General features: G+C 44.5%; 1 protein-coding gene across 1 annotated transcript in view; it reads left to right on the plus strand.

The window, feature by feature from the left end:
• Positions 1-533: 533 nt before the first annotated feature.
• Dipk1a (divergent protein kinase domain 1A) overlaps positions 534-24,309 on the plus strand; it is a 73,935-nt gene continuing 50,159 nt past the window's right edge. The window contains exon 1 of the mRNA XM_057771411.1: positions 534-639. Coding sequence (XP_057627394.1) covers positions 586-639 — 54 coding nt within the window. The 5' untranslated portion in view covers positions 534-585. The remainder of the gene's footprint in view (positions 640-24,309) is intronic.

Genomic DNA, 24,309 nt, shown 5'->3' on the forward strand with positions numbered 1-24,309 from the left:
GAAGGTATGCAAAGCGGCGAAGTGGCTGGAAGGTCACGCAGAGCTGAGCGGGAAGGAGCCCCGTCCTCCCGCAGACACTGGTGGCGGCGTCTCCGGGGCCGTGGGCGCCTCCTTTTCCTGCAGCGGGACCGTGAACAGGTCCCCTAAAAAGCAGCTCCAAGCGTCCTCGGAATTTCAGTGCCACCCGATACAGAGTCCAGAAAGAGCGCGGACCTCAGGGTTCAGCACCGGGAGCTGCGAGCCCGAGCCCTGCAAAGGGGCTCCGCGCACCCCCCCCCCCGCGCGCTCGCGCCCGCGCCCCTCCCCCGTCCGCGCCTCCCCTTTAAGCGCAAAGGCGCAGGCGGATTTGTGTCGGCGGAGCCGCGGCCGGGGGTGGGGGCGGGGTTGCGCGCGCCGAGCCGGCCTCCTCCTCCTCCGCTCTCCTCCGCCCTCCGCAGCGCCGCGCGGCCCCGGGAGCGCGCGCCGTGGGCGGGCCGTGGGCGGGCGGGGAGGCCGGCGGGGTAGGGGCGGGGAGGCCGGCGGGCGGGCGGGCGGCTGCGCTCGGGTCCGCCTCCGACTGCGGCGCGGCGGGGCGATGTGAGTGCCATGGCGAGGAGTCTCTGCGCGGCGGCCTGGCTGAGGAAACCCCATTACCTCCAGGTAGGCCGGCCGCGGCCCCGCCACGCGCCCTCCTCGGTCCCGCTTCGCCCCGCGTCCCGATCCTCACCCCCGCCTTCCCCGGGCGCCGCCCCAGCTCTGCGCCCCTCCGAGTCCCGGCTCGGGTCCCTCTGCGTGCTCCACCTTTGCTCGGGGGAGCCCCCAGCCCTGCCATCCCTGACTCCGTGTCTCGGGTAGCAAAACGTGGTGTGTCATTCCTCCATATTTCAGAGAATCGTGCGTGACCAGTCGTTATGCCAGTGGGTCCCCGGGTCCCCGCCAGCGGCTGCGCCTCGGTGCAGAGCCCCTGGGGTTGCTCTTCCCACCCCAACGCTGGTTTAAATGGGAGGGAGGGAGGGAGGGATTCGGCAAGCCGGATCGAGGCGGTGGGTATTCGCGTTGGTAAACGGAAAGGGGATCGTGACTGCCGTGCGGCTCTCCGGTTAGCTCCCCGGCCGTGCGAGCGCGGTTCTCAGTCACGTCGTGTGTGCTGTTGGCGTGTTAATTTTTCATGATTTTTTCTGTTCCGCTGCCCGCCGGCTTTAGAACCCTACTGCTGCCTTCGTGCGCTGTTTGGTCACCAGGGGGACCTAGTAGACGTCCTGAGTAGTTGATCTCAAAATCCATCACTCCGATGGAAAAACAGCTACAAATCAGTGCCTCCCACATTGTCAGCAGTGTTAGGTGTTTCTGCAGGACGTTGCTTGCAGTAAGAGGCCTGAAGGTGTGGGAAAGGTATTTTGGGTCAGCTGGTGGTGCTTCTTTCAAGTATGGGGAAAAAAAGAGTTGAGAAGGAACCGTCGCAGTCCAAGTAGATCTTACGTTTTTATTTGACGTAAGTCATTACTCTGAAATGAGTGACGTGCTGCAGATTGAAAAGACGATTTGACACCTCACGGCATAAGGACATAATACCGAATGTTCTGTTTGCAGCAGCACCGCCGGAAATAGTTGTGCACTGAGCACGCTTATTAGAACCTAGTTTATAATTCCACCCTTGCCAGGTGACCATTTATTGTTAAACTGTTTTGGCATATTTAAAATCTTTTATCTTAAACTAAGTAGCTTTCGACTGGGCGGTGGTGATGCATGCCTTTAATCCCAGCACTCAGGGAGGCAGAGGCAGGTGGAATTCGAGGCCGGCCTGGTCTACAGAGCAAGTTTCAGGACAGCCAGGGCTTCACAGAGAAACCCTGTCTCCAAAAACAAAAAAACAAAAAATCAAAACCAAAACAAACAGAAAAACCACCTAGCTTTCTATTATTCGGTTTTTGGGGTTTACTAGAGTTTTAGACTTTGTTTTGACTCTGAATGCTTTCCACAGATGTGAACACAAACACTCTTTGGCACCATAACACAGATTTTCTGATTTGGTTGAGGCTCAGAGGCACCTAGGTCCAGTCCCCAGCACCACACACACACACACACACACACACACCACACCACACACACAAGTTTTAAAAATAGCTATACTTTCCATTAATGAAAGAGTTTCCAGCATCATTGTCAGTTATCAAATTAGAGTAAGCTTGCGAGCAGGCCTTAAATACCAGCACTTGGGAGGCAGATCTCTGAGTTCTAGGCCAGCCTGGTCTACATAGCAAGTTCTAGGCTAGCCAATGAGAGAGAGAGAGAGAGAGAGAAAGAGACCTTGTCTCAAAAAAAATTAAGTTAAACTCAAGATTTCTTTTTAAAGACGAATTCTCACGTAACCGAGATTGGCTTAGAGCTTGGCAGGTAGCCAAGGTTGACCTTGAATGTCTGATCCTTCTGCTAGTTACACTTTGTGTGACTATAAGAATGTAGCAGTCATAACCTGAGGGACCACCTTCCTGGCTTTTTGTTTTGTTTTGTTTTCCCAGAGGGTTTCTCTGTGTGTCTCTGGCTGTCTTGGACCAGGCTGGCCTCAAACTCATATCTGCTTGCCTCTGCCTCCCCAAACTGGGATTAAAGACTTGTGGTGTGTGCCACCGCCTAACCACCTCCTTGTGTTTTTTTTTTTTTGTTTGTTTGTTTTTGTTTTTGTTTTTCAAGACAGGGTTTCTCTGTGGCTTTGGAGCCTGTCCTGGAACTAGCTCTTGTAGACCAGGCTGGTCTCGAACTCACAGAGATCTGCTGGGATTAAAGGCGTGGGCCACCACTGCCTGGCCTCCTTGTGTTTTTGATACAGTGTCTCCAGTAGAACTCTCCACATAGGCGAGGCTGGCTGACTGGCTGCCCAGTGAACCTAGGGATCCTCCTGTCTCCACCTAACCAGCCCTGGGATTACAAGGGTGCAGGTACTGGGCACCAAGTTCAGTTCCTCATGTTTGAGCAGCAAGGCCTTTACAGTCTGAGGTAGCTCCATAACCTCAGTTTCTTCTCTTTTTCCTCTACTTCTTCTAAATCGCACATAATCCCTAGCAGTGTATAACTGGATTTGATTTGTCACGGAAAGGGTTTATTTTACACTCTCTTTTGTTTGTTTGGTTTTTGAGACAGGGTTTCTCAGTGTAACAGCTCTGCCTGTCCTGGAACTTGCTTCGTAGACAGCACTGGCCTCTGACTCACAGAGAACCACCTGCCTCTGCCTCCCAAATGCTGGGATTAAAGACATGTGCCACCACACCCGGCTAGCAATTTTTCTTTAAAATTCATTTTTCACAATATATTTTGATCATGTTTTTCCCCTTTCCCAATTCCTCCCAGATCCTCCCCAACTTTAAGTTCTTTCTCTTTCAAAAAAAATCCACAAAACAAAAAACTATTAAGACAAAAATGACAAAACAAAGCAAAATGAAGACATTTATTTTAATTTATATGTATAAATGTCTTGCCAGCAGTGTATGTGCCTGATGCCTGTTGAGGATCGAGGAAGGCGTCATAGCCACTGGAACTGGAGTTATGGGGAGTTGTGAGCCAATATATGAGAGTTCTGGGAACTAATCCTGGGTCCTTTGTGCAAGAGCAGCAAGTGATTTTACCTGCTGAGCCATGTCTCCAGCCCTTTCCCCATGATTTAGGAGGGGAAACTTAATCATTTGACTTATCAAAGAAGCCCTGATGTCACTGGTAGTTGTGGCCTCCTCTGGAAAATTCATCATCTTGAGCTAGTTAAAAACAAAACAGTAATTAAATTTCCTCCTTTCCCCCAAAAGCTTAGTATTTTGCAATTAATGTTATAGTTTCTGCAGACAGTTACACTGTAACAGTAGTCTAAGTACCAGCTAGGGTGTTCATCTTTGCTGATACAGCCAAGAGATTCCACTGCATCCAAAGAAAAGAACTTGGGTGCTGTAATCATGTAGTGAGATGCTGTTCAGCAGTAAAGACTGGAATAGATTAGTGTTTGCTTAGGGTTGGGTGAAAATAAAGACTGGCTACTAATGGGTAGGCTTTTTTTTAAAAAAAATAAATTCTGTAGTATCTGAATTTAAAGGAGTAAATAGTTCAGCAAAACAGAAAAGAAGGATTGAGAGGAAGTGGAAAGGAAAGTGATCCACTGAGCTAGTCCTGCGGACACTGGCCTCGTGTCTCCCCCCTTGCCCCAGTGTTCACCAGTGCCATCCTTTTGGTGCCTGCAGTAGTTGCTTCCAGGGCAGCAGTGCAAGGGCGCTGGACAGCCTCTCTGCATGAGTTAGCTGACAGTCGTGTACCTGAGCGTCATTCTCAGAGTGAGCTAATGTGTGACATCTTCTGCCACTGTTTTGATGGGAAATTACCCTGGAAATAATGTTTTCTGTGTGTGCCAAGTGTTGTAGCATACACTTGGTTATGCTCTTGACTCTTGCTCAAGTTAGACTCTTGACTCTTGGCGCAGAAACTTGCTCTGTCAACCAGCTTAAATAAACCACTCTGAGTTGGTATTTCTCTCTCATTTACTGTTATAGCAAGCACACCTCAGGACCTGCAGGCTGCGGTGACTCTTCATTGCACCTGCGAGTGTTTCTAGCAGTGTGGGTTTTACAAATTGGTATCTATTTTTGTTTGGGGCTTGCTGCAATGGAGTAAACCTGTAATTTTTTGGCTTTGGGGTAAGGACGATAGCACAGCAGCCCTATAATTTGTTGGCTTTAGTTTGGAATACCTGTTTTCTTCTGTCCTTAAGTTCTGGAAGAATGAAAGTTAAGATAGTTTAGGACTGCTGGTTGGTGGTGGCTCACATCTTTAATCCTGGCCCTCGCAAGGCAGGGGCAGGCCTGGTCTACAGAGTGAGTTCCACACAGCCAGGGCTACACAATGAAACCCTGTCTTGAACCCCCCCCCAAAAAAGGCAGTTTGGGGTAATTTAATATGCTTAGGTTATACCCATTCTCCATCCCAGTCATTCTGCTCATATTCTGGAACATGGAAAAAATTGTGCAATTCTAATGAAATTTGAAGTCTAAGACTTTTTCTTTTGAAGATTTTCAAGAGCTTTTGGTAGAAGTTTTAAATTTTGAGACATTGTCTCCAAAATGACTGCCCTGGTGCTTTCAGTATGTCTTCAGTCAGGGCTGTCGTGAACTAATGGACAAACATTTTTTGTTTTGCTAACTCTTGGAGAGAGTCTCCTGGAACTCCCTATATGCACCAGGGTGGCCTTCAACTTGTGGCAGTCCTCCTGGTGCTGGACTTATAGGTATACACCAACACCGCAGACAATGGCCTGCCCTAATTGGTACTTATTCAACAGTTCTTTTGTTGTTTGTTTTTGTTTGAGACAGAATTGTGTGTTGCCTGTCCTTGGTCTTCTTCCCTTACTTCCGAAGCGTTGGTTTTTATAAGCATGTCATCTATCATCTAAACTTTCTGATACCTGGACATTCGACTTCTATTAGCACCATTTTTCAAATGGTTTGGTTCTTTGTGCCTTAATATGGGTATTTTGGAGGATTTAGTTCAGGGAGAGTTACTGACGTAACAGTGGTAGCGGTAACAGTATTCATAAATGCTAGAGCAAGAGTAATATGGTCTCCAGAAACTTCTGACTCAAAGGGCACTTAGAGTAGGTAGCTTTGTATTCCCAAAAGTTGGTGGAAGGAGAAGCCGGTGCACTGACCTTTGCCTGAAATTAAATCTCTAGAACTATTATTAGCTCTAAAGTTGCGTGTGCACAGAGACCATCCATGACCAGTAATGCTTTAAATTCGAGTGTATGCCTGCAGCTCCAGGATTTAGGAGGCTGAGGAAGAAGATTGATAGTTGTAATATATCCTGGGCTACCTAGTGAAACACTGTCTCAAAAAATATCAAAATTAAACCAAAACCAAATTTAAGTATGGGGTGGCATGTAGTCATTTGATATTACAGTGCTTCTTGAGAACTTTGAAGAAATGATAAATTTTCTAGCAGATCCCATCCTTACCAACTTAAAAATTATTTTATTTTTATGTGTACTGGTGTTTTGTGTCTAGTGTCCGTGGAGGCCAGAAGAGGGTGTTGGATCTCCTGTAACTGGAGTTAGGGATTGTTGTTAGCCACCATTTGGGTGCTGGGAATTGAACATAGATCCTTAGGAAAAAAAAATAGTCAATATTCTTAGCTGCTGAGCCATCTCTCCATTCCTCATAATACTTTTTGTTTGTTTGTTGATTTGTGTTTTCTTTTGAGACAGTTTTCATATCCAGCCCTTGCTGTCCTGAAACCCACTGTGTTGTCTAGGCTGGCCTTGTACTCACAGAGATCAGCCTGCTTCTGCCTCCTGTGCTGGTATAAAGGTATGCAGCACCACATACAGCAACCTAAATATTTTTAAATGTACTCTTTGTACCTTGGGTGTGTCAGATCTCAACTTTCTCATCTTGCAAAGTTGAACTGCTCCCCATTTCCTTCTGGCTCCATACCCCACCCTCGTCCTTGGTAACCACATCCTTTTTTCTGTTTCTATTAGTTTGACGCTCTTAAAATACCTCATGTAAATAGAACCCTGCAGTATTTTTCCACCCGTTATCTCCCCTCCTTTTCTCTCTTCTGCTTCTCTCTTCAATCTCTTTCCTTGCCTTCTGTCTGTGCTCATTTCCTCCCTATCTGTCCTTTGCTCCCTCTCTCTCTCATTTCCCCTCAAGTCTCACTGTAATGCCCAGACTTGTCTCAAGGTCTTTGTGCTTCTACCTCCTGACTATTAATGATAATAATAATTATTCTTAATTTTAAGTTCTATTTTTGAGAGTCTCATACATGTATGTGACGAAATATGGTCACATCAGCCTCCTACCCCCATTTCCTCCTCCAGCTCCTCTCGTATTTTCCCCAACATGGTCCCAGCCCAACTTTTTCTTTTTTTATCACCCAATAAATTCAGTTGCTGTTGCCCATATGTGCATGGAGTGTGGGACCTTCCCCTGAAGCCTGGCAACCTCCCAGTGCCCACTTCCTCAGAATAGAATGAGTAGCTCCTCAGTAAGAGTTGGGACCTGTAGATGTGTACCCTGTCTCTGATGGGAATGCGATTGGCTTGCTCTTGTTCGGGGCTTGTGCGGGGAACTGCAGCTGCCTGAGCTCATGCATGCCGTGGCCTTGTCATGTCCAGAGTCCGTGTTCCAAATGCTCCTCCCATCCTCCGGCTCTTACATCCTTTCACCCCTTCTTCTGCATGTTCCCCGAACCTTGCTGGCAATAGGGTTGATATAGATGTCCCAGTTAGGATCGAGCAGCTCAGTCTCTTGGATCAGTTACACATGTCTTCATTGTCTGCTCTCTACTGCAAAAAGCAGCTTCTCTGACCACGGCTGAGAGCGGCCCAGGTCTGTTGGCACCAGAAACTGGGAAAAATGGGATGATTGTAGAAGGTGTGTGTGTGTGTATGTGTGTGTGTGTGTGTTTGTATGTTTGTATGTGTGTGTATGTGGTACTCGTGCTTGAACCCAGGACTTTACACATGGTATGAAAATTCTACTCGTAATAACTGCAGCCGCAGCCGGGTGTGGTGGAGCACATCTTTATCCCAGCCCTCAGATGGCAGAGGAGGGGAACCTATTAGTAATAACTGCAGCCGCAGCCGGGTGTGGTGGAGCACATCTTTATCCCAGCCCTCAAATGGCAGAGAAGGGGACCTCTGAGTTTGAAGTCAGTCTGGTCTACAGAGTAAGTTCCAGAACAGCCAAGACTACACAGAGAAACTGTGTCTCAAGAAACAAAACAAACAAAATAAAATAACATAGGCCCCTACTTTAATGCCTTTCTATATAGTTAAAATTAATATTTTAGTTAGCACATAGAATAAAAGGTTCACTGTGACATTTAAATCTTACTTATGTGTAATTGTACTTTATTTATACCCTTGCCTCCACCACCCTCTTTTGTTTCTTCCCTCTTTCTTTTCCACGAATGTTACTTTTGCTTTTGTGTGTGTGTGTATGTTCTGTAATCTGAATATGGGAAAAAATGTGCACTGCTTGGTCTTTCTTCCCCTGTAGTTCCCCCCTTTCTCCAACCCCTTCCTCCCTCTTAACCATGTACAAAGCCCACATATGGTGAATCTTCATACTATTCTTCATAGTGGCTGTATCTTTTACAGTCCTGCAGCAGTGTGCAAGGGTACCAGCTTTCCCACATTCTTTGGTCGTAGCCGTCCGAGTGGAAGTAGGCGACAGCTCATTCTGATGTTGTTTCCCTCATGATGAGAAATGTTCAGCATCTTCTGTTTGCAGACCGTTTGTGTGTCTTTTCAGAGTAGTGGTTCCTTCTCGATTGATCACTTCAGTTTGATGTTTTTCAGTGGGTTATGTGTTACTGTAAATATATACCTCTTTGCTAATAACAGAGTAACTATACCTCAGAACGTTTCCAAGAGAAGGATTTTGGATGTGCTTACACCTTCTGCATGAGTTAGTGCGTGGACAGAACAAGTCTGTTAATAGGTTATTAGATCTCACCGTTAGTGCCACATTTCACTCCTCACTCTGCTTTTTTTGAAAATCAGGCAGGTGGATCTCTGAGTTTGAGGCCAGCCTGGTCTACAGAGTGAGTTCCAGCATAGCCAGGGATATACAGAGAAACCCTGTCTTAGAAAACCAAAAAATGAGAAAGAAGGAAAAAAAGGAAGAAAAAAACTCAGAGGTTCTTGGCAACATGCCAGCCTACAAACCCTTGCTTGAGGCTAATTTTATTTTTATTTATATTCAATTTTTCTTAAAATTTATTTATTTTTATTTTATGTGCGTTGGTGTTTTGCCTGCAGGTGAGTCTGTGTGAGGGTGTCAGATCTTGGAGTTACAGTTGTTAGCTGTCATGTGGGTGCTGGGATTTGAACCCAGGTCCTTTGAGAGATCACTCAGTCAATACCCTTAACCACTGAGCCATTTCTCCAGCCCTATATTTAATTATTTTTAAGACAGGGTTTCACTATTCTGTAGCTCTGGCTGTTCTAGAACTCACTATGTAGGCCAGGCTGACCCTCTGGGATTAAAACAATGCACTACCGCCTAGCCGACTGTGGTGGCACATGCTTTTAATACTAGCATTTGGGAGGCAGAGGCAGGCAGATCTCTGAGTAGAAGACCAGCATAATCTGCATAGTGAGTTCCAGGATAGCCAAGGACATGTAGACAGACCCTGTCTCAAAACAAAACAAAGAAACAAACAAAACAATGTACCACCAAACCTAGCTAAGAGCAATGTTTCTTAATGCCAGTGTCACTGAAATTTTGGACTAGTTTTTTGTATGTGTAGGATTCTGTACTGTAGAATATTTAGCAACAAATTGGCACACCGATGTGGTGGACTAAATCCATGTAAAACCTGAGAGGGCTTGAAAAGGAACTCTAGACAGTTAATACAGTTTCCATGTGATTATTCCAGGGCTAAGTGGCCGGGAACCAACAAGTGGCCCTCGCCCTCCAACACCAGTCTCTCTGTATTAGCTAGCTTTCTACTGCTGTGATACAAACACCATAACCGAGGCGGCTAATAGATGAAAGGGCTTGGGGGGCTTAAGGTTTCAGAGGGAAATAGGAGTCCATCACCATCATAGTGGGGAACATGGCAGCAAGCAGGCTTGGTGGCAGAACAGCAGAGACCTCACATATGGAGAGAGTGAACTCAAAATGGCAAAGGTCTTCAAGCTTTCAAAGCCCACTCCCAGTGATGTACCTTTAGTAAGACCACACCACCTAAGCCTCCCCAAACAGGTCAACCAAAAGCCAGGCATTCAAATACCAGAAACGGAGGAATATATCAATCATTCAAGACCCGTCTCTCATGGCCTAGGCTGGCCTTGAAGTTGCAAAGCAACAGATGATGGCCTTGAACTTCTGACCCTACCTCTACCTCTCTGGATTTGCTGGGTCTGCACATGGTTTATGAGACACTAGGGACTGAACCTTAGATCTCATGCCTGCCAGGCGAACATTCAATTGAGCTGCATTCCCAGCCCCATGAGCAAGCACATTTGAAGTCTTTTATGGAAATGTGTTTGTGTCCCAGGGTTCCTGTAGCCAGTCACTACGATAGCCGCTGAAACAAAGTTCAGTCATTTGTACCCTGATTTCAGTTCTGTAGGTCACATGTCTGGGCATAGTCACTTGACTTTTTGCTTCAGGTTTCACAAGGATGGAATCAAGGTCTCTAGGCCTGTTTTTTTCCAAAGTTCTAAGAATAAGTTGGTTTTCAGACTCCTTTAGCATGTTGTCAGAATTTATTTCCATGTGGTCGTGGGACCTAGGTCCCCAGTCGTTCCTGGTGGCTGCTGGGTAGTTCTTCTTTTCTTTTCCATGGTTTTTTCTTTTTTCATTTACATACCAATCCTAGAGTTCCCCCTTCCTCCTCTCCTTCCGTTCCCCCCACCCTAACCCCATCTGCTTCTCACAGAGGGTAAGGCCTCCCCTGGGAAGTCAGCTAATTCTGTCCCATCACTTTATTGAGGCAGGACCAAGGCCCTCAGTGTCTCTCTCTCTCTCTCTCTCTCTCTCTCTCTCTCTCTCTCTCTCTCTCTCTCTCTCTCTCTCTCACACACACACACACACACACACACACACCGTGCCTAGGCTGAACAGGGTATCTCTCCATTGAGAGTGGGTTCCACAAAGTAGTTCATACACTGTGGTTAGATCTTGGTCCCACTGCCAGTGGCCTCAGACTGCCCAAGCCACACCTTTGTCACCTTCATTCAGGGGGCTAGTACAGGTTCCCCAGCTGTCAGTCCAGAGCCAGTGAGCTCCCACTAGCTCGGGTCAGCTGATTCTGTGGGTTTCCCCTTATTTCATATCATTGCTCCTGCTTCTCTTCAGCTGTACTCCGATTGTACTAGGTGGAGGTTCTTACACTCTGCAGCCATGGGTCTCTCATCTCCAAGCTCAGCAGCAGTGGTGGCGCAGTGTTTCGGGTGTCTTCCCTCTCCCTTTTCAGCTGGCTCACTCTTCTGCGGTTCTCCTCTGCTTCCAAGGTTTGTATTGCTACATTAAGTCCATCAGGATACTTTCTTTCAAAGTCTTCTGATTAGAAACTTCTGTAGCTCTAATAATAAAAACCCAGAGACAGAAATTGGGGTTCAACCCGGAAAAACAAAGCAGCCAGCCACTAGAGAAGTCTTACCTCTACCAAGGCTGGGTGACTACAGACTAAGCAGACTAAGCCTCTCTCTCCTCCCATTTTATATTCCCTCTAGTGCTGGTATTAAAAGTGTGAGCCACCACCACCTGGATTCGTTTCTGCACTGACCTCGAGTAATCCAGGGTGGCCTTGAATTTACAGAGATCCAGCGGCCTCTGTCTCCTAAATCCTGGGATTAAAGGTGTGTATCACCATTTCCTGATCTCTAGTGGCTTTTGCTTTGCCTCTCGTCTTCAGGAAAGATTTATTTATCAAAATACAAATAATATATCACTACAAACTTCAATTCATCTGTAGAGTCCTTCTGCAAGAGTTTCTAGTTAGTGTTTGATTGAATAACCAAGGAGGGGGAATCCTGGAGGACATTTTTGGAATTCTTTTCTGCGAGAGAAAGTATGACTGAATTCTAACCATTTAAAAGAAAACATTCATTTCTCCAAATGTTTCTTTCCCAGTAGTGTTAGATTTACTGTGGTAGCAGGACTAGGGACGCAGCTCTGTGGTCGGGTGCCTGCTGGTTGTGTACAAGGTCCTGTTCCCTGCAGCCTGGGGAACGGTAGTACCAAAGATTTGAGAGGAGAGCTATGCATTGTGCAATGCTGTTCACAATCACTAAGTTGTGCAATCAACCTGGATGCCAAAAACAGAGATATGGATAAGAAGAAATTCGGTATGTGTACACTGATTTTGTGTACAGCCGTAAAGAAGAACAAAGTCAGCCAGGTGTTGTGGCACAGGCCTTTAGTCCCAGCACTGGGGAGGCAGAGGCAGGAGGATCCGAGGTTAAGGCCGGCCTGACTTACAGTGTGAGTTCCAGGACAGCATGGCCTATACAGAGAATCATTGTTTCCAAAAACAAATTGAAGAAGAGAAGGAGAAAAAGAAGAAAGAAAGAAAAAGATGGAAGAGGAAGAAAGAAAAGAACTACCAAGTCATCTTGCAGGAAAATGGATGCAAGTGGAGATCATCACGTTCAGTGAACTAAGACAATCTCAAGAAGTCAAATGTTGATTTCTTTCTCTAATTTGTGGTTCCTAGATCTTACATATGCATGTATAGTTTTAAAAAGGGGAAAAACTATGTTTATCGACCTGGCAATTGCTATGGAAAAAACTTGGGGTATTTATTACAAGAGGAGAAATGCAAATACCGAATTTGGAAACTCTTGTGTAGTCAGCACTCAAGTCTTTTGCAAACTAAATAACACACGAATGCATTGTAGCTTTTTGTCTTCTGCTGGCTGGCCTACTACGTGGCCTATCTGCCAGCTCAGAGCCATCCTCCCTACACCTTGCTTCAGCATTGTCTTCCCCAAGCTGGGCCTACCTTCTTCATACTCATTCTTCTGTTCTGTGGAGAGCTTGGCCTTTTATTCCTGCCACTTCCTGCTAGACGCGTTTGTTCCAGCAGCCTTGAGATACTTGACTTTTCCAAACATACCAGCACGTCACTTGACTCTCATGTCTACCCTATCTTTTCCTCTTTGTTTTAATTTTTTTATTTTTTTATTTTGCAGTGCTGTGGCTTGAACTGAAAGCCTGTGCACACTAGACCAGGGATCTGTCACGCTATCACATAGCACTTCCCAGTTCTGCCAGTTCCTCTTGGTCCTGTAGTGCTCTGTCTCCCCAGCCTTTACACCTGCTTATCTTATCTATTAAGTCTCAATTCAAAGAGGCAGTGACCTTTGAACACTCCTCTCTAATACTTTCAGGTGTTAGCTCCTCTCTTGTTTGTGCCAGGCTCTAAACAGATGATAGCCAGCCCCTGTGTCTCTCACATACTGAAGCACCATCAGGGATTTCTTGTCTTTTATCAACGTTGTGAGCTTCTTGAGAGCTGAGATATAGGTTTCTGCTCTTTGTCCCTTAGGTCTGACTCAGAGCAGGGGGCCTCGTAAATGTGGAATACAGTGGATCTGCTTAGACTTTTATAGAGATGTGGAGAGAATTTGATTGGCAAGTGGAGCAAGGGTGTTTTATTTGTTCATTTGCTTGTTTGAGAAAGGGTCTTGTTGTGTGTACACCAGGCTGGCTGGAACTCTCCTGCTTCAGCCTCTTGGTGCTGGAATCACACACACACATCACTACAGCTGGCTCAAGATACAGAGTTTTATGGAACTGATATATTAATTCCTTATGTCAAAGAATATATATATAGTAAGTAAAAGTGCATGGCTGATCATGTCGTCCAAGCCGTAAATGCTTCCTTCCACTTCTGTCTGATCTGCTTTATTCCGAAAGCCTTTATCTCTCTTGTCTGGTAACTACACCTCTAACTTCTAACTGTGTCTCTAAAGAATAGTGAATATATCCTAGGAGCTACCTAAGATGATGGATGTGGTTGCTGGAAGAAATTAATAAAATATATAATAAAGAAAATTTCAAGTATTTTTGTTATGGTAGCTGATTTTCTGTATTATTTTATTAATTTTTTTTTTTTTTTTTTTTTTTTTTTGGTTTTTTCGAGACAGGGTTTCTCTGTGGCTTTGGAGCCTGTCCTGGAACTAGCTCTGTAGACCAGGCTGGTCTCGAACTCACAGAGATCCGCCTCCCTCTGCCTCCCGAGTGCTGGGATTAAAGGCGTGCGCCACCATCGCCCGGCTTTATTTTATTAATTTGTGGGGTTTTTCCTTTTTTTAAAAGCTGGATGTAGCCCTAGCCTTGGTAGTCCTAGCATCTTCTATGTATATCATACTGGCCTTTAACTCGTAGACTTCCACCTGGGTCCTCCGTATTCATATAAACAATGCTACTGAATTTTAACTTTTTATTATATTTGTATTCATATATACTTGTGTGTATGTATGTGTGTGGCTGCATATATTTTGTAGCTGAGATATGGAAATCAAATTGTTGCAGGGTTTATTTTTCCCCTCTACTATATGAATTCAGAGACTCAAACTTAGGTTATCAGGCATGGTGGCAGGCGCGTTTACCCGTTGAACCATCTCATCAACCAAGAAACTTTTATTAAATTCAGTGAGGCACAAAAATAAAGAAACATTAAACATATCTGAAAGGTAGCAGGGGGACTTCGGAAGAAGGGGCTTGGAAGGTAACAGTGGGGAAATGATCAAAGTATGCAGATGATCAAAGATACATAATACAAATTATCCTCTGTCTGAAATTGTGAAAAATGATATGGAAAATAAATGGTATTATATTTTTACGGGACGTTACTTTTCCATGAAATAAAACTTCCCTCATAAACCTGAGACCCATAGACTAAAGCTTGAAGTAGTCTCCTGAGGTAATGGACCTTAACGGTTACCTCTGTTATTAAGCCCGTTATTAGGACTTCTTTTCCTTCCTGGAGAACCTCACATATCTGCCACTAAGAAAAAAAAATATGGCATTTGCAAATTCCCTAGATTTGGTTGCTTTTCAACATTTCTGTTAAAGAATGATTTAAAACTAAACACATGTTTTGTTTGAGAGCATCACAGCTCTTCTTCCCTGAGGTTTCTTTTTGCATGATTGCCTGGTTATACTCAGCTGTAGGTACAGACATTTTTTTCCTTTTATCTGCCCCTAACTTCAAGTGAACTGGGCTAGTTGACGAACATCAAACCATTTGAATTATGACAATGACTCTCACCTCCAGAGAGAGTGCATCCAAAGGGAGAACTGGGTTTCGGTTGATATTGTATATATTTTTAAAAGGCAAAGTAAATGGTCCTAGCATACTGCAGTTTATGTCTTTTTTTTTTTTAAAGATTTATTTATTTATTATGTATACAACATTCTGCCTCCATGTATGCCCACACGCCAAGGGAGGGCGCCAGATCTCAGTACAGATGGTTGCGGGCCACCATGTGGTTGCTGGGAATTGAACTCAGGACCTCTGGAAGAGCAGCCTGCGCTCTTAACCTCTGAGCCATCTTTCCAGCCCTGCAGTTTATGTCTTGAGACCCAACATAATCAACGTTTGTCCTGGCCTAAGATGAAAGACATCTCCAATTTTAGAATTCCCTAAAATGCGACTCTATAAATACTACTCAGTGCAGACCTAGTTCGTATGCTGAGATTGCAATTCTTCTCTCTAGGGTTGGGGTGGTGACCCTTGGGCTCCCAAGCTTCCAACATTAATAGCAACTGCATACTCTTCTCTCATCTACCATGAATTCTTCATAACCAGGGCACTGGCTGTACTTGGGCATGGAGTTCTTTTTAAAATGAACAAAAAACAAGGCATTACTTTGTAGTTTAGGCTGGCCTGGAAGTGATGAATATAGCCCAGGCTGGTCTCAGACTGGTGACAGTCCTGCCTCAGCCTCCTGAGTGCTGAGATTAAAGGAGCACATCACTATATCTGACTTCTTTCCTTAGAAACAAATCCCTTACCTATGCTGCAGGCTGCACTCTGGTTGCTACTCAGCTTTGTCCTTTTTCAGTGAACTCAGTAAGTACAAATTTTTTTCTAGGTGTTTCCTAGTTGCCTTAATTCATCTATCCTCCCTCCCTCCCTCCCTCCCTCCCTCCCTCCCTCCCTCCCTCCCTCCCTCCCTCCCTCCCACGCTCCCTCCCTCCCTTCCTTCCACGCTTCCTTCCTTCCTTCCTTCCTTCCTTCCTTCCTTCCTTCCTTCCTTCCTTCCTTCCTTCCTTCCTTCCTCCCTCCCTCCCTCCCTCCCTCCCTCCCTCCCTCCCTCCCTCCCTCCTCCCTCCCTCCCTCCCTCCCTCCCTTCCTGGCCCAACATGCCTTTGTCACATGTGTGTGCGTATGCATGCATGCTCAGGTGGTCAGGCCTGCGTGGAAAGTGCTTTTATCCCCTGAGCCATCTGCACAGCCAGGCCTTGGATTCCTCAGCCTCCTCTCCTGCTGCCACCTTTGCACGCACGTGTGCGTGCGTGCATGCGTGTGTGTGTGTGTGTGTGTGTGTGTTTGTGTATCAGCATGTCCTGGGACTCTAACAAGCTGTGCATGCGTGCCGAGAGAGTGCCTAACCAGCTGAGCTGAATTCCCAGCCTAACCTCTGTGTGCCCATTTTAGATATATGTGTGTATATATGTGTGTATGTATCAGCATGTCCTGGGACTTTAATAAGCTGTGCATGCGTGCAGAGAGAGTGCCTAACCAGCTGAGCTGAATTCCCAGGCCTCTCATTGTTTTTAATGTATTTTGAGATCATCTGTTCACTTTCCTTATTTTTCTAAATGCTTCTGAAATTCCAAGTATTTAAAAATTACTTTAAAAGGGTTCTTCCAAATTTATTTTTCTTGGTTGGAGTGCTGGGGATTGAACCCAGGGAGTCAGTGCCGCTGAGCTACATTCCCAGCCCTGTTGTTTTTTGTGGATTTTCCTCTTTAGCACCTTGTCTATACTTGTTCCCGTCCTCCCACCAGCGCCCCTTTGCCCTGCTGAAGACCACGGCTGAGGTTCGCTAGGCAAGTGTCCTTCTACTGAATGCATTCACAGCTTTCATAGGTCAGAGAATGTTTTACTACTATTTTGATGTGTGTTTTATTTTCCATGTGTGTTTTCTTGGCTCTGGATTACCTGCTGATCTTTGGTTGTCTCAGAAAGGATTGGGTAACTGGTGTGGTAGAAGTTGTTCTGTTTCTTCACTAGACTCCTGACTTGTGTGGTTGAGTCTCCTCCTGAGCCAGAATGTAGTGGCCGTTGCTTTGCTCTGTGGTCCTAGGCCCCTTGTGTCGGAGCACTTTCTTCTGGTTCTCCTGCACCCACATAGAAGCTTTGGCTTTATCAGGTTGCTCTTTCCCTCAGAATTCCAACGTTTCTCTTCTTTCCATTTTGGTTTTTAGAAACAAGCTATCACACGGTAGTCCAGAATGGCCTGGTATTTACTATGTAGCCCAGGCTGGTCTCAGTCTCTCAGAAAATATTGTCTCTGCTGAGTACTGGAGCTAGGCATGTATTACCAGGCCCAGCCAGAAATCTGGTTTTTGTTTTTGTGTTTTGGCTGACCTCTGTTGAGTGGGGGAAGTGATCAGCCTGCCAACAGCAAGGTCCAGGTCCAGCTCCTCAAATGTCCCTGCTGTTATCAGACTCTCTTGCTCACCCTGTCATTGTTCTGCTGGTTGGCACAAGCCCAGCACCCTCAGGTGTCCTGAAGGGCCAGGCTGGCTCTCTGGACTCCTTCAGGCTCTCCACATGCAGTTTGGCTTCCAGTTCCTGCAGGCTGTCTGATGGATTGTTCTGGGATAGGGCTCTCTCTGCCTTGCTCCTTCATCCATCAGCCGAGTTATGTTTGCCTTTTGAATTCTACCATTTCATTAGATCTTTTATGCAAGTGAATGTCCTACTTTCTCTTTAATGTTAGTAGTTTATTGCTTCTTTTGCTTATTTGAATATAGTTTGGCAAGCTGTGTAAATAGCAAACATATATCTTCAGTTTAATGTTTTGATTTAAAATTCCTGATGTGAATTTTAATCTTCCTGTTCGAATTTTAATTTACCTGCCCTGTTTATCCTCATGCCTGCAGTGTGTGAGTTATTTCAATAACATAAGGCAGGAAAATTGGAGTAAATGACCTTAGATGGCATCAGACTGGAAAGCTTCTGCAGGGCAAAGGAAGCAGTCACTGGGATGAAGTGACAACCTAGAGCACAAAAGAAAATATTGGCAAAGTGCACATCTTGAAAGGGATTAGACCCAGAACAGTTAAGGAACTTGGAAAAACTTGATAGCTAGGGGCCTGGGGAGACGGCTCCATATACTTGTCTGATGGCTGAGTTCAGATCCCCAGCCCCACATTAAAGCTAGGGTGGCAGTGTGCATCTCCAACCCCATCCTGCTCGGGGGAGGTGGCGGTGGAGGAGACAGCTGGGGATTCACTGGAAAACAGGTCTAACTGAGACTGTGAGCTTCAGGCTCAGTGAGAGATGCTGACTCACAACGGTGGGGATTGATAGGAAGACACAGATGTCACATCAGCCTCTGTTCCAGCTGTGCATCATGAGTGCGCACACATATGTCCTCTCTCCTTCTTCACCCCCTCCTCCTCTCCTTAATATAACTCAATATAACTCAAATAACCCAATAAATCTAAAAGAATATGTGCAGATGCTCCACAGGTGTAGGGGATGCTCCATGTAACTAAATGTGACGGTTAATACTGATGTCAGCTTGGCAGGAGTCTGTAAGTTTTCTAGATGGGTTAATTGAGGTGAGAAAGTTTCTATGTGAGCAACACCATTCCATGCACAGGGCCCTGAACTGGATATAAAACAGAAAGGAGAATGTGAACTCGGCACCAGCATTCCCTTTCTCTGCTTTCTGTTTGTGGACACAATGTGATTAACTCCTTCAGCCTTCTCTGCCATGGTGGACTACCCTCTGACTGAAGGCTAAAATAACCCTCTCCTCAAGTTGGGTATTTGCTGTGGGATAATGCTCCTGTACACTGTAAAGATTTGTCACTCATATTGGTTTAAAAAAACAACAAATAACAAACAACAACAACAAAACCCGCTGATTGGTCAGTAGGCAGGCAGGAAGTATAGGTGGGACAGCCAGACTAGGAGAATTCTGGGAAAAGGAAAGCCAGATGCAGAGGAAGTAAGATGAGAATGCCCTACTGAGAAAAGGTACCAAGCCCCATGGCTAAACATAGGTAAGAATTATGGGTTAATTTAAATTGTAAGAGCTAATTAGTAATAAGTCTGAGCAATAGGCCAGACAGTTTATAATTAATATAAGGTTCTGTGTGTTTATTTGGGACTGAATGACTGCTGTTCCAGGTGGGACAGAAACTTCCATATACAGGCATTTGATTACAGCAATGAGCAAAGTAACTAATACACTAACCACCAGAGAAACACAAAACAAAACCGTAATGGGGTATGACTTCACTTCAGGATTGGGGAGAGAGCTTAGCAGCAGATTGCTTGCCTCATAAGTGTGAGCACCCCCAGGTCTGAGTCCTAGAACCTGTGAAAAAAGTTGGGCATGGTGATGCATATTTGTAATCTCAGTAACTGGGAATCTGGAGATAGGAGGATCCTTAGAGTTTGCAAAGTAGCTATTTTAGCTTAATCTGTGAGTGCTGTGTCCCATTGAGAGACCTACTTCAGAAAACAAGACAGGAAGTTCTGAGGCGCAACACCCAAAGTTGATCTCTGGCTTACACACACGCACGCGCACGTGTGAGTGCGCGCGCGCGCGCGCGCGCGCACACACACACGGGTCTTAAAATGAACAGGAATGCTTGTGCCTTATTTTATGGGCTATATACAGCAATACTTCCCACTTTACTCATAATGCCATTTACACTTCGGTTCATATTTATGTCCTATAATGGATTTCTATATTAATAGAATGAATTGTTTAAGCATTTCATTAGCTTTTTAAATAGCATTGGATGAAATGGACTCATGAGATAATTTATTCCCCTAGGACAGAGCAGGGCTAAGCAAACCTTCTTAGTCAGCTATAGCAGGGTAATTTGGTGAAGTTATAATCCTTAATTATTATCATTTAAACAGCAGTCTAATTTGCTTTAGTCTGATCCTTAGCTCTCCAGTGGAGCTGCTCCTTCCATGGATATTTTGTTGCTGTTTTGATGAGCCTGATTTTGCCATTGTCCTCATCAGAAACATTCATTGTTCAACTTGTATAGATTCCCTGTGCCTGGACTGACACCTGTGCACCCTGACTTGTTTGTTTTGAGAGACAGTCTGTAGCCCAGGCTGCCCTCAAGCTTAAAAGTAGCAAAGGATGCCCTTGACCTCCTGATTCTGCTTTTAATCTCCCAGGTGCCAGGATTACTGGGAGTGCTACCATGCCTGGTTAATGTCACTATGTCAGGTGGTTTATATAGAACTAGAGGTCTAACCGTGGCTTCCACATCTGGTTAATGTCACTATGCCAGGTGGTTTATATAAAACTAGAGGTCTAACCATGGCTTCCACATCTGGTTAATGTCACTATGCCAGGTGGTTTATATAAAACTAGAGGTATAACCGTGGCTTCCACACCTGGTTAATGTCACTATGTCAGGTGGTTTATATAGAACTAGAGGTCTAACCGTGGCTTCCACACCTGGTTAATGTCACTATGTCAGGTGGTTTATATAGAACTAGAGGTCTAACCATGGCTTCCACATCTGGTTAATGTCACTATGTCAGGTGGTTTATATAAAACTAGAGGTCTAACCATGGCTTCCACATCTGGTTAATGTCACTATGCCAGGTGGTTTATATAAAACTAGAGGTCTAACCGTGGCTTCCACATCTGGTTAATGTCACTATGCCAGGTGGTTTATATAAAACTAGAGGTATAACCGTGGCTTCCACACCTGGTTAATGTCACTATGTCAGGTGGTTTATATAGAACTAGAGGTCTAACCGTGGCTTCCACACCTGGTTAATGTCACTATGTCAGGTGGTTTATATAGAACTAGAGGTCTAACCGTGACCTTCCTGCATGCTTAACACCCTGCCGGTTGATCTGTATTCTCAGCCCTACTTTGACTTTTTCTTATGTTTTAGACGTGGTCTCACTAGAATGGAGAATCTTTGGTATATGCCCAAGGATGATATAGCTGGGTCTTGAGGTAGATGGGTTATCAGTTTTTCTGGGAATCTCCATATTGATTTCCATAGCGGCTGAGAAAGTTTGCACTCCCACCAGCAATGGAGGAGTGTTTCCCTTGCTCCACATCTTCACCAGCATGAGCTGTCACCTGTGTTTTTGATCCATTTTGACAGGCATAAGATAGAATAGAATATTAGAGTTGGCTTGATTTACAATTCCCTGATGACGAAGGATGTTGAACATTTTTTTTAAGTGCTTCTTGGCTGTTTGAGATTCTTGTGTTAAGAGTTCTCTGTTTAGATCTGTGCCACATTTTTAAATTGGATTTTTTTGGTTTGTTGCTGTCTCGTTTCCTGAGTATGTGTGCATATATACATATGTATATACAGTATATTAGCCCTCTCTCTGATAAGGGGTTGGTGAAAATCTTTTCCCATTCTATAGCCTGCCATTTTGTCTTGTTGATGGTGTCCTTTGCCTTACAGAGTTTTTCAGTTTCACGGGGTCCCATTTATTAATTGTCAATCTGAGTGCCTGTTCTATCAGTGTTCTGTTCAGGAAGCTGTCTGCCATACCATACCATTCAAGGCTGTTCTCCACTTTCTCTTCTATCAGGTTTAATGTATCTGGTTTTACATTGAAGTCTTTGATCCACTTGGACTTGAGTTTTGTACAGGGTGATATATATGAATCTCTTTTGTATTCTTTCTATATGCCAACATCCAGTTGGACCAGCACCATTTGTTGAAGATGCCTTCTTTTTTCCATTGCCATTTTTGTTAAAAATCAGGTGTCCATAGATATGTAGATTTATGTCTGAGTCTTCAATTTGACTCCACTGATCAACTTGTCCATTTTTATGCCAATAACATGCTATTTTTATTACTATAGCTCTGTAATACAGCTTGAAATAAGGGATGGTAATACCTCTGGAAATTCTTTTATTGTACAGGATTGTTTTCCCTATCCTGGGTTTTTCATTTTTCCATATGAAGTTGAGATCATTTTATCAAGATGTGTATAAGAATTGTGTTGGAATTTTGAGGGGGGTTCGTTGAATCTGTAGATTGCTTTTGGTACGATGGCCTTTTAAAACTATGTTAATTCTACCAATCCATGAACATGGGAGATTTCTCCATCTTCTGATATCTTCTTCAATTTCTTCAAAGACTTGAAGTTCTTGCCCCTACAGGTCTTTTACTTACATGGTTAGTTAACCCAAAATATTTTATATTACTTATGGCTATTGTGAAGGGTGTTAGTTCTGATTTCTTTTTCAGCCCATTGTCTGTTGACTGAGTTTTCTATTCCACCCGATCTCTGCAACCATTTAGTCCCAAAGAAATACGCAGAGGCCTACATTAATCATTAACTGATTGGCCTAGTAGCTCAGGCTTATTATTAACTCTTTTTTTTTTTACTTATTTATTTATTTTTATTCTTTTTTAATTAAAATTTCCACCTGCTCCCCATTTCCCATTTCCCTCCCCTCCTCCCAAATTTATTATTAACTCTTATAACTTATATTAGCCCATAAATCTTGTTAGCCACGTGGCTTGGTACCTTTTTTGGTGAGGCAGTCACATTTTGCTTGCTCTGTGTCTGGTTTCCTCTCTGGGTGAGGACTGCAGACTGACTCTCTCTTCCCAGAATTCTCCTGTTTTCACTGCCCCACCTGTACTTCCTGCCTGGTTGTCTTGCCTATACTTCCTGCATGGCTACTGGCCAATCAGCATTTTATTAAAAATAATACAATTGACAGGTACAGACCATTGTCTCACAGCATTTGTTTATAGGTCATTTGTATATAGGAGGGCCACTGATTTTTTTTTTTTTTTAGTTAATCTTGTTTGAGCAACTTTGCTAAAGGTGCTTATCAATTGTGGGAGTTCCCTAGTAGAATTTTTGGGGTTGTTTATGTATAGTATCATATCATATCACTGCAAATAGTGATACTTTTTATATGTGTATGGTTTTTGTTTTTTGAGACAAATTCATTTTTTATTTATTTTGATTTCTCTGTGTAGCCCTGGTTGTCCTGGAACTCACTCTGTATACCAGGCTGGCCTTGAAGTTACAGATTTCCACCTGCCTCTGCCTCCAGAATTCTGGGTTTAAAAATGTATGCTGGGAAGTAGAAAAAGGCAAGATTTCCTGAATAAATTGGGAGCATGGGGACCTTGGAAGGGAGTTGAAGGGGAGGGGAGAGGTAGGGAGTGGAGCAGAGAAAAATGTAGAGCTCCATAAAATTCAATAAAAAGAGAAAATACAGGAGCTAGAAGGGCAGAGTCTAGGAGATGCTAGTCAGCCCCTGGAGTAACAAGATGTACTAGACCACAGGTAAAGTCACGAGTCATGTGGAAATTCGTAGATTAATAGGAATGGGCTAATTTACAAGTAGGAGCTAGTTAGCAATAAAGTCTGAGCAATAGACCTAACAGTTTATAATTAAAAATAAATAAATAAAAAATAAAAGCATGTTGAAACAAGATATAGCTGGACTGACCTTGAACTGCTCTGTCAGCAAGGTGACCTTGTACCGTGTCCACCTGCTCCCTTCTCCCAGTGCTGGATTTACAGGCAGGCAGTGCCATGCTCCGGGAATTTATTGGCATTTAATGAACCTCTTGTCCATACTTTCAAGCCACCAAGACATTGGTACCCCAAGATCTGTAAACCTCTGTAGCCCTACTACTGAAGAAGTGGCCTTAGAGATCTCAGGTGCACAAGGAGGTTTCCCCTCAAACTTTAGTGTCCTGATAGTGCTGAGCCCGTGATGGGGAAGAGTAGCCCAGGCTAATAATGGTTATTCTGAATTGCCCATATCTGTTGACTGACCTGTGTCCAGTTTTTCATGGTTGACAGTTGGGTGAAAGCTCTGGTTAATTTTTAAGTGCTAAGTCCTCATACATCTTTCCCAAAGTAACCTGAATTGATAGCACTCAAAATTGCCCCTGTGGTGATTCACACCAAAGCTTTACCATGACCTCACCTGTTCCTCCCTGTCGTTATTGCCTTGAAGCAAGCCCCTCTCACTGAACTGGAAGCATGCCAGTTTGGAGAGGCTGGCTTGCCAACTAGCTCTTAGGGTTGCCTGTCTCTTTCTCCATGCCTGGATTTTTATGTGGGTGCCAAGTGTTCAAACTCAGGTTCTCATGCTTGTCCACCTAGTCCTTGCCCAGCCCTCACAAATTCTTAATGTAAACAGTTCATCAGTTGTAAACAGAAACTGTACTTTTGTTTCCTGGCCACCCAAATTTATTTTCAGATGTGGTCTTCCTGTATAGCATAGGCAGACTTTGAACTCACGGTCCTAATACACAGTCCGTTTGAACGCTATTGTGAGCATCAACTGAAATGGTATTTCCTAAGCAAGACTGACAGCCTGAGCTCAATCCCTAGGACCATGTAAGGGTGGAAGAAGATAACCAACTCCACAGAATTGTCCTCTGACCTTCACACATGTGCTGTGACATGCATGTCCATTCACATATACACACAATCGTCATCATTACCAAATAAAATAAAACTGTTTTGAGCCGGGCATGGCACTTCACACCTGTACTCCCAGCACTGGAGAAGCTAAAACAGGAGGATTGCCATAGGTTCATGTTTAGTCAAGGCTACATAGCGAATCCCACACTAGCTTTAGTGAAATCTTGTCT

This window comes from Chionomys nivalis, chromosome 6 (assembly GCF_950005125.1).
Source record: "Chionomys nivalis chromosome 6, mChiNiv1.1, whole genome shotgun sequence".
NCBI lineage: Eukaryota > Metazoa > Chordata > Mammalia > Rodentia > Cricetidae > Chionomys > Chionomys nivalis.